The sequence below is a fragment of the Vidua macroura genome, chromosome 1 (assembly GCF_024509145.1).
Source record: "Vidua macroura isolate BioBank_ID:100142 chromosome 1, ASM2450914v1, whole genome shotgun sequence".
Classification (NCBI taxonomy): domain Eukaryota; kingdom Metazoa; phylum Chordata; class Aves; order Passeriformes; family Viduidae; genus Vidua; species Vidua macroura.
This window is the reverse complement of record NC_071571.1, coordinates 33,454,119-33,469,102: the sequence shown is the minus strand read 5'-3', so window position 1 is coordinate 33,469,102 and position 14,984 is coordinate 33,454,119. Positions and strand designations below refer to the sequence as shown.

The window sequence follows — 14,984 nt, the reverse complement described above, 5'->3', positions numbered from 1 at the left end:
ACCATAAAAGGGATCATCCATGTCACAGAGAAGCAGTCTCAGAAATAATCCAAGAGAGTAAATTTGAATACTTACCTCATTTTTATCTTGACAAAATGTTTTTACCTTTTGAACCCGATATTTGTTTATTCTGCCTGCATGCTCCTATCTTCTAGGGTTTTGATAAACCTCCAGCATGGGAGACTAAGAAATTAATGTGTTTCACTTCATCTTCTCCCTGAGGTCACAAGGGAGGGAACAATAACAGTCCTAGGCAGAAATGAATTTCATTAAAAGGAACCTAGTTAACCTATTGCAAGTTTTTATTTCTAATATCTACCTTGGTGTGATTTCATGAATTTTGCATGTGTGTGCTGTTTGAAATAGAGGTGGAGGATTGATAAAATATAAAATACTAGTACTATTAGTACTTATTTAAGACAGAATAAAACTTACTGTGGGGGAAGGGACTGGAAATGAAAATAGAATGGTGCCCCAGATTTTCTCCTATGACTGTGTTATTGGGTATTTGCTTGCCCTAGGTGAGAGTTCATAAAAAGGTGGAAGGACAGAGAATGTGTCTATGTGCATATAAGATTACTAGAAAGAGTATTTGACTGGTGACTGCCCTTATGTCCATTTATGTTCACATTGCTTTGTTAGCCAATTTTTACCCACTCAGGAGTGGAAACAGATTTTCTTTCCTATTAAATTTCCAGAAATATGACAAAAGTTTGTTGTAAATGATAGTTTTCCTATTTTATCTACTGTAGAAGTTTTCTCCTTTTGTTGACAAGCATAAGCTCAATTTGCAGCTAAGTTCTATTCAGCAATACTTAAAGTAGTTTTGCTGCTGTGCCTGGTGCTTATTGTTAATTAATGCTTTTCCCTTCTGTGTAAAAAAACCCCCCACACTAAATGGCATTTTTTTGATATGCAACTGCACTTTGTTCTTTGTTTGCCTGTGCAAGATGTGAAATATGATGCCAGTCTTCACTTGAACGCTGCACTGTGATCTGCAAAAATTGCAAAACTTAATTACTTTTACATTTTGGTTTGTTTTTAATATTCGCCAAAATATGCCACAGCACATAAAATCTGATGTAGAATTTGGTTTGAAGGGCTCGAAATAGTGCACAGGTGCTGCTTGCACAACATGCAGTGTATTTAAAGTCAGATCTGTTGTAAGTGATACTTTTATAAACCAGAACCTTTGAAAAGTAGAATTGTCTTTAAAACAACCACATGGCTGTACCTAATAAACTGTGGTAGGGCTCATACTTTTATTAGCTAATTAAACATTTGCTGTTTTGACAGAAATGCTTTTGGAATGAACACAGATGCACACACCTGAATTTATAACAAAATTCATTCTGTATTTTTGCCATGTTGAAAGGAGGCACATCTGGGAGTGGGTGGGAGAATGTGAAAAGCAGCTTTTCCAATTGCTTAAAAAGAAGCTTGAAGTTTATTTTTTGAGTGAAGTGGTTAGTTTCGGAGGGAGCTCAGCAAGTTCTGAGCTAGACAGGTTTTCCCATTGGTTTACTGAGACTGAAAGAGACACTGATTTATAGGAAGCGTGTCTTGCAAGTTCCAGTTCTTGGCTTTCCCTAGATACAAGTGTCATAACATGCACTTCTTACTAAATAAGACCACCATCTGCAAACATCCCCCTGTGGACTTCCTTAGGCATCCTACAGAAAAATGTACTTTTGGGTACATCTTCCCTGAAAATAAAGCTTTATCTCTAGAAGCATCACTTAATCATTTTGCTAAAAACCTCCATGTTCTTTGTAAAATTCATGAAATAGAAAACAAAATCTGAATAAACGATAACCTGCTGAGCCACTTACATTCACTGTTGTAAATGAAGCTCTAACTTTGTTTTTTATCTCCAACAGACAAACAACAGAAAGGTGAATTTGCCTTAGAGGGCTACACCATCAGAATGAATAATAGCCTTCGGAAGGATGCAAAGAAAGATTGTTGTTTTGAAATCTCTGCTCCAGATAAGCGCATTTATCAGGTTGGACTTTTTTATGTTGACTTGAAATTTAATTGACAAAGCTGTTACAATTCCAGTTACTGAATTAACATTTCAGTGAAACAACTGTCACTGATATCTTAGTGAAAAAAGGAAAACCTTGCTTGCATATATTGTATTTTCATATATTAGGAAAAAAAATCTGATTAAACGTATGTATGTACATATTCAAATATTATCTTTTTGGTCAAGAGCGAGGAAATCTATCATCTTTATCTTTTGGTCATTTCAATATTAGCATTTTAATATCTATTGTATAGTGTAGTCTCTGTGATTTCTCTGATGAATTAAATAGTAAAAAAAAAAGTTAAAATATGTATCAGTGTTAAATACATATTGTATTGGTCATGGCTTTTCAAGGAAAACCTACAAAAAGGCACATATCAGTTGTGCAATTCAGAGATCTATCAGCCAGACATCAATATGGAATGTAAGTTTAATAAGTTTTAAATATCTGAGATTGCGGTTGAAAGCCAGTTAATTAAGCTGTCAGGTAGTGTGTTGGAGTCTGACAAGAACATTTTTAAGAAAACTGTACCCAGCAGTCTAAAGAAATTCATGGGTGTCTTCTAATTGTCAAGGGCAAATTTTGTTCATCAGTTCTGGCTTTGACATTGATGAAGAGAAGCAGCTTTTTTCTGCACAGCTGCCAGCTGCTGATCAGAGTTTCAAATCCATCATCCTCTCCTTCAATTACGTAAATTTGTCAAAATTAGCTGTACATTATAAGAAGCATCCTTGCAAGAAAAGTACCAGAAGACATGAAAAGAATTGCTAATGGTTTCTTGAGGAAGTGACGGGACTGTTACATTCCCTCTTTTTTATTGCTAATGAAATTGTAGTTGTGTTTTTGACATTACTGCTAGTAATTATTAATAAGCATTTAATAGTTTACAGCTGCCACTCCCAAAGAAGCAGAGGAATGGGTACAGCAAGTCAAATTTGTAATTCAAGGTAAGCCAGCCAGTAGAGCAATTGCCTTTATTTCCAGTACTGCTTACTGACGGTAGTTCTGTCCATTTACTTACCTGTCATGTTAGTACCTGTAGGATTCCCACATGTCCAAGTTGTGATTAGTAAGTCCTAGTTTTCAATTGTATTACAGCTTTTATATGACTTTTCTCTTTCTTCAAGATTTTTGCTTTTCTCCCAGAATACTATTTAGCTTGAAAGTTCTCCTTTATACAAGCTCCTTCATAAAAACTCTTTCTTACTCCTTGAACAGTGTAAAAAAATAAGCAGAATGTACTGGAAGGAGCAGGTCATGGAAGAATTGTTTTCATTTTGCGTAAATTTCTGCTTAGGCATTATTTTCCACTAAATGTTAACTTTTTAAACCACTGTTACCTAGATACAGGATCTAATGTTATTCCTGAGGAAGAGGACTATGATGATGTTGGACAAGCGGACAGTGAACCGATAGATGATAGCATTTATGAAGAAGTTAAAGGTATTGTTGAATTCTTTCTAACTCTGTGACTTGCGATCATTTTGTCTTCTCTACTTCTAGTTTGATAACTCTCAGTGGCTTAAAGGAAGTGAATAAAGTAGCATGATGAACAAGATACTTTTAGATTTCAGATTTTGCTGTGACAATGAAAAAAGAATGTCTTCAGTTCTGAGTGAGAACAGTTTTCTTTAACAGGGGCATCAAAATAGCACAGAATGTGTAAAAGTGAACTCGGGACCTTCAGCTCATTAACATTTTCTGGTATGCAATTTTTTTAAATTAAAAAAATAAAAAGCCTTACAGCTTTTTCCAGCAATATGCCCATTATTTTTTTTTCTTCATTCATTTTGGCACTTGTATTAAGCAGAAGTTCTCTGTTGTTCCAAATGTTACCAGCTTCTGCCTAATACATGGTGTTACAATCCTGCAAGAAAGCAATATGTTTGTTTGAAAAGACTCTGGAAAAGAACTGTAAAGAAAGCAACATGAGTGTTGACACTGTTCTGTTTCATGTTTTCCAGCATGGCTATGATGATACAGAACTTTTTACTGTGGACTTTCCAATGTGGTTGAATGATTATGGCTCTAAATGTTCAACTGTATCTGTCAGATGGCAAAACAAAACAAAAAGAGCTTGGCAAAAGTTCTTGATTATAGACATTCAAGTACTAGGAGAAAGGTTGCTCTTCTTTATTAAATTTTAGGAAGTTGTGAAAACAAATCAGTTTTCCAGTTATCATTAGTTAGCAAGTGATACTTTTAAGTGATATGACAATTAATAATCACTTTGTATGAAATACCCCCTGCTGTTTGGAGCAGTGCAATTATCAGCAATAATCTGAGAGGATAAAATTAGTTGTTTCATGTGATGCTGGCTAACTTTCTGCATCTATTAGGTAAAATTTCCTGACCACTGGATAAAAAGAACATTTTACACTTTGTCTTGATTTTCAATTTAAGGTCATTTCAGTGAATAAAGGGTGAAAAAAAACAAGTGTCTAGTGAAAATGAATATCATAAAAGTATAAGATATAAAATGATATATCTTTAGGAGCTGTCTTTTTGGTTGTTCCATATCTTTGAATTGTACCTAGATTACTTCAACACAGAATGCATATTCTGATGAAATGGCATGCAGGGTGTCATGCATGCTGAAAAACTCTCTGCAGTGAGTATAAAAACTACATTACTGGGCTTAATCTTATAGCTACAATATACATCCAAACCGTATTACAGTGCTTTTTGGATGCTGAGGTTCTTACAGAAAGTGGTCTTGTATGCTTGCTTATGCTTTTGTTAAAGAAGGTCTACATATATCCTGGGATAAATTACTCTTTTTCTGAGCTTCAGTTACCTTACCTGTTCATTTGAATGTCAGATAGTAAGTCGATCTGGAGCAGTAATACATAAAATACTGGGAGAAGGGCATTGGTTAATACAGACTTTGAGTTCTTTGCTTTGAGCTCTGTCTTCTGTGAATTGCTGCCTTGGTGTGATTCTGTAGGAATTTAGAGTATTTTCACTTACATCCCATTTTTATGACAGTTTTCTCATTTTTTCATGACAGTTTTCTGACCTTTTTTTCAGCTGTTATCTCCTAATGTGGCTAATAAACCTGAAATGTAACAACATCACAAAGAAGAAGTCGTTCAAGAAATTTAGTTTCAGTTTTTAGTTAAATCAATTTATTTCCCTGTGATCTTGGAGTGTGCTTAATTTTCATGTTATCAAGTAGAGATTATCTTCCTTTATCTCGTGCTTTTTCCATCTCATCTATTTGAATTGTGAACTTCTCGGGAAAGACCATTTTACCTTTTACAGTGGAGCTTTTAGTTTTGACTCTGATGTGCTGACATAATTAAGTAAAAATAAAGCATAAGTTTGCAACAGATTTTAGGTGATTATTTAGTCCTTTTATCTTCCATAAATTTGGTTTAACAATCATATGCTTAAATGGAATTACAGACTTGTGGCTCTGAGGCCTTAGAGCAGTCCTTTTCTTCTTAATCCATATCGTGTTAGATGAAATGCTGGTTGACAAACCTCACAGGAGTAGGCCTTATTTGTTTCTTGTGTAGCTGTTCATCTAAACTTGATGGTAAAAGAGTGCACTCCAGTTTGGTTTGTCTCCTTTAATTAGACCTGATTGGTTGCATTTAATTACAGTTGGCTGTCCTTTCTGTTTTCCCAGGTAAGTGAATTACGCTTTCTTCCTTTCATGGTCAAAGGGTGGAGCATCATTATCCCTGCTGTTACCTGGCATAATAATATAGAACAAATAAGAAATCTGGAACGCCTGTTAAGAGAACAGAAAAAAATTATTTGTACAGCTGCAAAGCTATGCTAAGCTCTGGAATGCAGAAGACAAACATGCTAGATCCTTGTGAAGAGGGACAAGAAATTAATCTCCACTTTCTTTTTCTCCTCAAAGCATATTTGTGTTACAGGAGTCTAATCCTCTGTTTTCACAGATCCACTAGCTTTATAAATATTGAATTTCAGGTGCACAGCTCATTGTATTGTGTTATCATTTATTTGGTTATAATTTGCATTTTCTCAAGTAAGTAAAATTTTGCATTTCTGTGGTTTTCCAGTGGTTTTTACGCCAGCATTTCAGAAGGAAATGAAGCCAGTTCAATTGATAATATTTGGTTTGCTATTTGAAGAAAGAGTTTTTGGATTAAACAAAGCATATTGAAAGTTCATGGTTTTGAAAATTGGGAAATTTTGAGAACTGTGACAGTAATCAGGACTGACACCGTATTCTCTAGCTATCTCATTGCTTAGCTATTTTTTTTCCTCCTTTTTTTTTCCTGCTTGTGGCAGGAGACAGTGTAGATGAATTTTCCAGGCAGAAGCTGGATAGGTTCAAACCAGTGTCCAGAATGCCAAGAGACTATTAGCCTAAAGCATAGATTTCAGTGGTATACACTATGTACTGTCTGCTGGCAGGTTGATAGTTGGGAGGGGTAAAAAGAGATGTAGGAAATTTAATCTTTTGATCTGTTAAGTCACTTTCTTCTTTAATAGCCCATACAAATTCATATTTACCATGAAAGGATAATTTTCATGGTTCTCAGTATTAGTCAGTGTTTTACTGTGGTTATTCAGGTAAAGTAAAAAAAAATCATAACTTTCAAAGAATTCCCAACTTGTAAAACTTCCCTTGGAAGATTCTTCAGGAAAAGAAATCTTTACACTGTCTTCAGCAAACTAGGCTTTAGTCTTTTTGTTTTTTAATAAAATCATGGAGGAAAACTTGGCTAAGCAAAATGAAAAAACTTGTTAGTAAAGGACCATTTTTCTTAATTAGCTATTTATTTTCTACCTTAGTCACGATATATAATTTTGCAGTCCACAGCTGAATGTTACAAGCTGTAACATAGCTTCTGAAACTGTAGTATTAAATAATTCTGTGTCCTGGGTGGAGCTAAGTTGATGCATAGAGTTTCTAGCTTTGTGGTATTTTAAACAATGGAGTTGTCATTGTCATAAAACAGAACATGTGCCAGCTTTAAAGTTGTTCCCATCTGTTACAGCCCTTGAAGACAGAATTTTTTTATTAACTTGAGGTTTCAGTGACATAGTTTTAAGGTCCTTCAGTATTGTCTTCTGTGGTTTCACATCTGTGTGAAGCACATACCCAAAACAGCAATGCCAACTACTGCCTGCCCTCTTAATCCTGTCTTCAAACTCAGCTTTAGTTTGTGTGCCGTCTACCACATTCTGGCCCAGTAGGAAAAAAGATGTGTTAATCTAAGCTAACATCTTAATTTCCAATTTTGTGTTGGCTTTTTTCTTTTGTTCTCTTTCTCCTCACAAACTTTCATTATAGCAGTACTTTCCATGGTATTCAGTATAATTTCCATTAAAATGTTTCTAAAGATAAGTTTTGATTCTTATTTTGGTGGTGCTTATTTGCTGCATGGAGGTAAAACTCCCTTACAGAGTCCTTACAGAACAAATAAGGTTGGAAATCCTGAAGCAATGTAATGTGAAACAAGACTGGCATTGGGGCTTTATGTCATCTCTTCTTAGCCTGTCTATAACACAGAGAACTTTCAGGTGAAAAAGAGGAAAAGATGGTGAAACTCAGTGCTGTGGTGATCTCCTAATACAACTTACATCAGTTCTTAATTTTCAGTAAATTAAATTCAAGGATTGATTCAGTCTCTAATTGGGCACAGGATGATGGCAATGGAAACCTGGTGTTTGTCTTTTGATTCCTGTTATCAATCCTCTGCCAAACTGTTTGGTCAAACCCAGGTTTCTGGGAAATAATTCTATTTTGCAGCGTAGTTGGAAGCTTAGGTAGGGAAACTCTGTAAATGAGGCAAAGCTCAGGGAAAGGTAAGAAATGTCTTAACTTTCATGCAGTGAGAAGTGTGCTGTGCAAAGAAACACTTCAATTTGTTTACTTATTTTAAACAAAGCATTTTGAATAGTTAAAAAATTATAATGATGTTGTTTCAGAACATTTCTGACATTGAATATGAAGGTAGAGAATGAATATACTGTTTCTTTCTTATGGTTGTCTCTTTAAGCAGCTTTCATGATTTGTTTTTTTCTTACAGTATACTGCTGCAGTTAGGCAGCATAACAATACCATCTTCATCCTTTCTTCTTGCTGGACTGCTACAGTCTTGAAGAATCAACTTCTTTTACGATGTGGTACTCTTTTGATGAGCATGAGGGTGAGGGAGGGAAAAGAACATGTTCTCTGATTTACCTCTTCTTGGAAAGAAAGAAGTAATGATTATGTAGTGGAGTTTGAGTGTAAGTTTCATCTGTCAGTCATGAACACTCATGGCATATATTTGTTTTCTCAAGATATAATGCATATATATATATTGACTTCTTGATGCTAGAAGTAAAGATTTCACAGCACTGTGTTAATGAAAATTCTTTTTAGGACACCTTTGCTTCTTATAGCACAGTCAGGGTATGTGGGCCAGAACGCAGCATTTGGTGCCAAGCAGTCCCAGGTGTGCATTACAGCTGTAAAATCAGTTCCTAAAACCAGTAGGCTTAAAGAAAGAAACTGTTAATTGGTCCTTGCAAACCAGAGGACCAGGTTTAAGTCAGCACAGACATGGGTGATTATGGAGTCTGAGATGTTACCTGTGATCATTGCTGCTAAGTCATTTTATTATATATCTTGGCATATAGTCCAAATTCCTCGCAGTGTTTATTGCTTGCCTTCAGTAATTACAGAATTCTTTAGTTCTCGTCCAGAAGTTGTATATAATGTGGATGTGCTATCATATTTTTTTTCCACAGACGGAATTCTAAGTGCTTTTAATTAGCAAATTATTTCAAAGTATAAAATATAAGTAGGATCAGGACTAATTGAAGTTGAAAAGTTGTGTGTAAGATCAGCATTTTTGAGGACAGTACTAAAGATATGTTTTCAAAGTAATTTCTGAAAGTTTTTTTGAATAATTTCCATGAAAACACCTTTCAGAGTCAAGAACACAGCAATGGACTTTTTTCCTTTTAAAACAGTGAGGATTCTACACTTTTTTTTTCCAAAAATTGAATCTCAGAGTTCTTAAGAAGTATTTTTCACTTGATTAGCCATTATATTATTGTATAAATGGAGTATTTTTGCACATACTATCTTGCTGATAGGTAGAGTACCAGAATAAGGACAAGGGGGTGCTACACGGTTCTTACTCAGCTGTAATTCAAAAGCGATTAAAGTAATACAAGAGCAGTGAAAAGCAGATGTGAAATACATTTTAGTGTAGAGAGTAATAAAGGAAGAAATTTATTTTTTAGGTCCAAGACGTGTTGTTTTGTTGTCTTGATCACTGGGATTTGGAATCTGCTAAGTGTCAGACATGGAAATGATTGAAAACAATCTCTTTTAACTGGATATTGTTGAATCCGAGCAGCTTTGATGAAATGGAGCCATGTTGGAATTCTGTCACTCTGAGTTTTGAGGAAATACTCTTATGGGATTTATATATGCCTTGAAGTTATCCTTCAGCTAGTACTAAATGCTCGCAGAGAAATGAGTTATGAACCCAGACAAATATTTAAAGACATTGCATCCACAAGGTGGTTAGGAACTTGATACCTGGACCTCAGCTTTTGTCTGCGACAAGAGCTTGGGCATTATCTTCAATTACTGTAATTCTACATCTAAAGAGGGAGCCCTTCTTTCCATTGATGTTGGGTGTCAGTGATAGAAGAGGAGGTAAGAGAATCTGGTGTAGCTGAAAAGAATGAGATGTCCATTGAGTGGGAAGTGGCAGGTCTTTGTGAGGAAAAATAAGGTTCACAGGCTCTTCTGCATTTCTTTTAAAGTGAATATAAAGTGACTGTCTGTGAACAACAGGTGGCCCATAGCTGTCAGAAAGCCTACTGTCCATGGTGCAATTCACCCCCGCTCCCTCATCACACACACGTCTGCAAAAGTGAGGAGGCCAGTAAAAGTGGAACAATAATGGAGTATTCATATTTAGTCTCATTTGCATGTGAGAGGTTTATTGATTGCTTAGACTCAGACTGGGCTTTCCCACTGATGCATACTCTTAAAATAATGTTCTTTATTTATATTTTATTCAGTGATATACCTCTGCTGCAGAAAATTTGGTCAGTTGTGAGATTCAAAGCAGTCAATTACAGTATCTACAATAAATGGAAAGTATGTGCTATTACATATAGCTTTGTTCTCTCTTGGAACTGCATGAGAAACTTCATCATTTCAGGCAACATAGATTTCAGAGTTTACAGGTGGAGAAAATAGAAGTGATTTTCCTGATGTTGTGGTCAACTGTTAGAATACATCGAAGGAGTTCACGTGGGAAAGACTGTGTTTATCAAAGTCTCACGTTAGCAAATGCCGGATTTTATTTATGTATTTCAGACTTTAAAAGAGAAGTACCCTAAAACCAAAGTACAATCAAACCAAAAACCCAAACCAAACCAAAGCCAACAAAAAATACACCATTAAATTAACTATTGTCTAGTGGCATTTTAAAACTGACTTGCTTAAAATTAGAAGGCATATTAAAAAATTGAAGTATTTTCAGTAATACTTTTCTATGTTTAAAGAACTCCTTCAAAAGCTAATTAGCTCACAGCTTATTGAAATGAATTTATTTATGGAAAGAAGATGTTTTATTGAAGGTACTGGTCAGTAATTTTTATTCTGTTTTCAGTGTACTAGCATTAAACAATGACTCTATTGATTTGTAAAACCAGTTTGATGTGAACAGAATATGACAGAAACTGTTTGTTATTAAGAGATAGAATCCTCTCTCAGAAAAACGTGTCATCCTGGCAAGAAAAAAGTCACAGAAAGTAATTTTATTTGTATCATAGTTTTTTCAGTGTTGACTCTGTTTCTGGCAGCTGGCTTCATGTCAAATGTGAACAAAGCTTTGTTATGCGTGCATGTCTTCAATGGATTGTGGGCCCAAAGTATTTTCTTTTGAAAGCAAAGTTTTCTATGGTGGCACTGTTTTTATTTAATTAAGAAACAGTGGAATACACTTTATGCAAGCATTCAGAGAAAATGTCTTGTTATGTGGGATAGTTTATTAAGCATAAATTTGAGGAGTTGCTGCAGTTTAGTAATTTCAAAGTAAAACATCAGTTTCATTATGTATATTTATGAAAATAGAAATAAGTATTGGGTCTTTTCTACTGCTTGGGTATAAATGTGATAAATACTATATAGATAGATCAAAGAACCTTAATTTTTTGAATTTGTGATGAATGACTGCATATCAGGCTATTAAAACCATTAGATAGAGTTTTTTGAGAAACGAGCAACCAGAGGTTATATGGTGCCTCAGGCTATCACTTCTCAACTTTTCTGGTTTCCACAAGGTAGCTATTAAAGAACCATAATTTGTACAACAGAATTCTCAAATAAGATCCAGCAAGGTGGGCTCTAAAGGCTGAATTAATCATTCTGTTACTGTAGATACAAATATCTGATTTGAATTTTTCAGCCTTAAGAAATGCATCAGCATAAATCCTTCTGTAAATTTTTTTTTCCTTTCAGTTTGCTACTCACTTTTCTTCCCACTCTCCTCAAAATGGAGGAATTAACCTAAGAAAATGCTACCAATTAACCAGAGCTTCGTGAATTTTTGTGGCTGTATGCATGTATATCTGATTTGTTTGTGTGCTGCAGTGTACTGTGTTTGCAATAGATGTCATGTTTCGTTTACACGTATACAAAGCAGGTAACACAGGAAAAGGCTGCTTGTTTCCTTGTCTTGGCTGCTGCTCCCTGGGCTGGATACAACTTTTTGAAAGAAACAGGATGGTTGCTCCTAGGAAAAGAAAATGGTCAGCAGAGTCCAGCTCCTGGACCACACAGTGGACCAGGCAGAGAAGGCAAGATGTCTCAGTCTGCTGAGGCAACAAAGGGATACTCCAGGGAAGTGCAGGGTGCAGGCTGACAGATAAACTTCAGCAGCAAAGGGGAGAATCTTTTCTTAAGAAGTTGGAAGAGACTGAGGAAAGTTTTTTGGCAAGTCAGTGAGATTTGTGTTAGATGGCAACATAGGAGGACAGTCTTCTTATCCAGAAAGGGGGTGGTTGCCACAGTGGATATTTTGTTCCAGTCCTTTTTTTGAAGTCTTAACTTTTCCTAGTGGATCTTATTTACCTCCACCTAAAAACTCTGTGTTTTAATAAAAACTAGTTTAGGATCTCTAGAACTTAGAATATCCTTAAAGAAGATGTTCCAATACTTCCATCTTTGGGTTGTGGAAGCACTCTGTCTTAGCAGTCTGTAACAATTATTCTGTCCTTGAATCTTAACATAGCACTGGGGATTAGAGGAAGGAATTGCATTTTCAATAGGAAGCATTATCTACCAGAAGGCCTGTGGATCCTAGCATGAGGGTCATGCTTCCGTTGTCCTAAAATATACTAACTGAATTTATCTTGTTTGCATACCCCTCTCAAATTTTACTTCTTTAAAAATTAAGAATATTGGGAAGAAATACTTTGCTCTGAGGATGGTGAGGCACCAGAACAGGTTGTCCAGAGAAGTTGTAGATGCCACACATTGCTGGAAGTGTGTTAGGGTGCATTGTGTGCAGCTTTGAGGAGCCTGATCCAATGGAAGCTGTCCTTGCTCCTGGCATGGGTGTTGGAATGAGATGATCTTAGAGGTTACTCCCAACCCAAATGATTGTATAATTCTCTGATAAGAAGTGACACATTTCTATCAGTAGATGTTGAACAGCAATTTCAGGTAATTCAGTAAACAAAAGTTCAAGACGGATATGATTTTGTTATCACTTCCATACAGGTCATAAAATCTAGTTCCTGAATGAACTGCCTATCTGAGACATACAAGTAGTGCTCTTACAGTGCAGCTGTGACTGTGTTGTGTCTCTGGCAGTCCGAAAGCACCGTCTCGGAGTGAATACTAGTAGTGTGGTACTCCAGAAGCCATGGGTTCTTTTGAGATACAACTGCATGCCAATCCCACACTGACCTGGGGAGCTGCCTGGGGAGAAGTTGTCATCTCCTGCATATGAATTATTGCCATATCCCAGTGTCCTACTTCTTCCCTCTGAGGTGCATTCTGATTTGTGGTGCACAGGGCTAGTAAGATCTGACATCCAGAGTGGCGGCTCCCAGCATAGGAGATTGAAGAATGGGATCGTTTTTGTAGAGATTAATATGGCACTGTTATCCAAAATGTGGTACATGTAAACAGTCTGCATTGCAACTATAATTTTCTGCATATTTCTGATTTAACCTGATACTAGTGAATCATAGCAATAACATTTTCACTTTATTTCATCATTTTAGCTGGAGAAAGGATTTAGCATAGTTGACATAATTTCATTTAATGGCCTGGCACATAAACAGTGCAAAGTAGCAGTAGTGTGAGTTTGCTGTTTTTAATGAAAATACCCAAAGGGTGAAAACTGCCGAATTTTTTTTTTTTTTTTTGCCAGTGTGCAGATCAACACAGGGAGTGCAAAAATGTCCTGGTATAACATTTTTAAAGGAATTACAAGAGAAGCATCTGGGAGCCAGACTTTACTTGTGGAAACATGCCAACAACTGTATTGTGTTTCATTTCACAGACATGAGCTCTGCTTTGCTTTTTGTCCCTTTTTTGAGTAAGTTCAGGAATCATACTATAAATTTGAATACATTAACCTTGCAGATTATTATAGGATATTATGTGGTTTAAGCAAGATGCTTTATGAATTGTATGTATGTAAATTTTATGTCAAGTCCCATTTGTCACAATTAAGAATATGTAGTTTTCAGAAATGGGTTTTAAATTTAAGACTTGCTGCTGATCAATGATTATGAGAAACTTTACTTGACATTTACAGACTTTTTCTATCATATAAATTTAGGCTTGAGAAATATAACTGCTGCACATGGTTGTCAAATAACACTGTACTACAGAGTTATACAGTATAGATTAGTTAATTGAATATTTGATTGCTAAATGTATTTACATTGGGAACTATTTATATTTTCTATGTAGATTTTAATAGCCACCACATTTATTTTGGCAAAACATTTCAATAATAAAGTTTATAAAATGTCATGTTGAACACTTAAATTATTTACATAGCTAAGAGCTATTACAGGTTGAGAGAACAAACAAATTTATTTTAGTTACAGTGAATTCATATAAATCTTTATTATGTTTAAAAGAATATTCTTATGTACATGCCACACGTATTTATGCCAGCAATCTCTAGCACAGATTCCTATGAACCTACAATAGAACCATGGAATAAACTTAAAATTGTTTTTTTGTCCCTTTGAGAAACTAATTTGCATTCTGCCCAATAATTGCAACTATTTTTTTGCTAGAGTGACAGGGAACAGAGAAGGAAGCAAGGAAGATTTTTTGTTAATCAACCAAATAATTAGATGAGCATGTAGAAACATTAAAACCCAAAAGCTTTTCCCCTATGTTGTTGAGACCTATTAAGAGTAGCATTATAAAATGTTTTATTCTTTCTTTAAATGTTTAAGAATGGATTTATGTAGGATGCCTGTTGCCTCAATTTGGTATGCCAAAATTGAGGCCTTAGGAGCAATTTTAGAAGTAGAGCCAAAATTGTGCTTTTGTTGAAATTTAACATGAAACTTTATCTTCAGAGATCCTTCAGTTCAGGTGTGGAAGTAAAAAAAAAGTAAACAAAAATGCAAAGGTAGGGTTTGCTTACAAAAAAGGAAAGGTAGGGTTTGCTTACAAAAAGGTAAAGATAAGGTTTAAAAAAGTATCTAGTAAAGCTTAAGGAATTTGTACTGAGCTGGATTTTGAAGTCACTTAGGAAATTTTCGCCTTCTTTGATAGCCCATCAAACAATTTTTTGATTTCTGAGTTTAATATATTCTGACCAGTTCACTCAACATATAGGATTAGACAAATACTTGATTTCTGACAAAAAAATCCCTGAAATAGTGACTTCATTTGTAAATAAAGACAAAGTGTCTGTGAATATGAAAATGGGAAATCAATGAATGAGTTTCTGGAAGTGGGTCTCTATAATT

General features: G+C 35.3%; 1 protein-coding gene across 1 annotated transcript in view; it reads left to right on the top strand.

The window, feature by feature from the left end:
- The window catches only part of SKAP2 (src kinase associated phosphoprotein 2), a 119,494-nt gene that overhangs the window by 76,956 nt on the left and 27,554 nt on the right, over nucleotides 1-14,984 (top strand). The window contains exons 7-9 of the mRNA XM_053969685.1: nucleotides 1,881-2,005; nucleotides 2,914-2,977; nucleotides 3,375-3,473. Coding sequence (XP_053825660.1) covers nucleotides 1,881-2,005; nucleotides 2,914-2,977; nucleotides 3,375-3,473 — 288 coding nt within the window. The remainder of the gene's footprint in view (nucleotides 1-1,880; nucleotides 2,006-2,913; nucleotides 2,978-3,374; nucleotides 3,474-14,984) is intronic.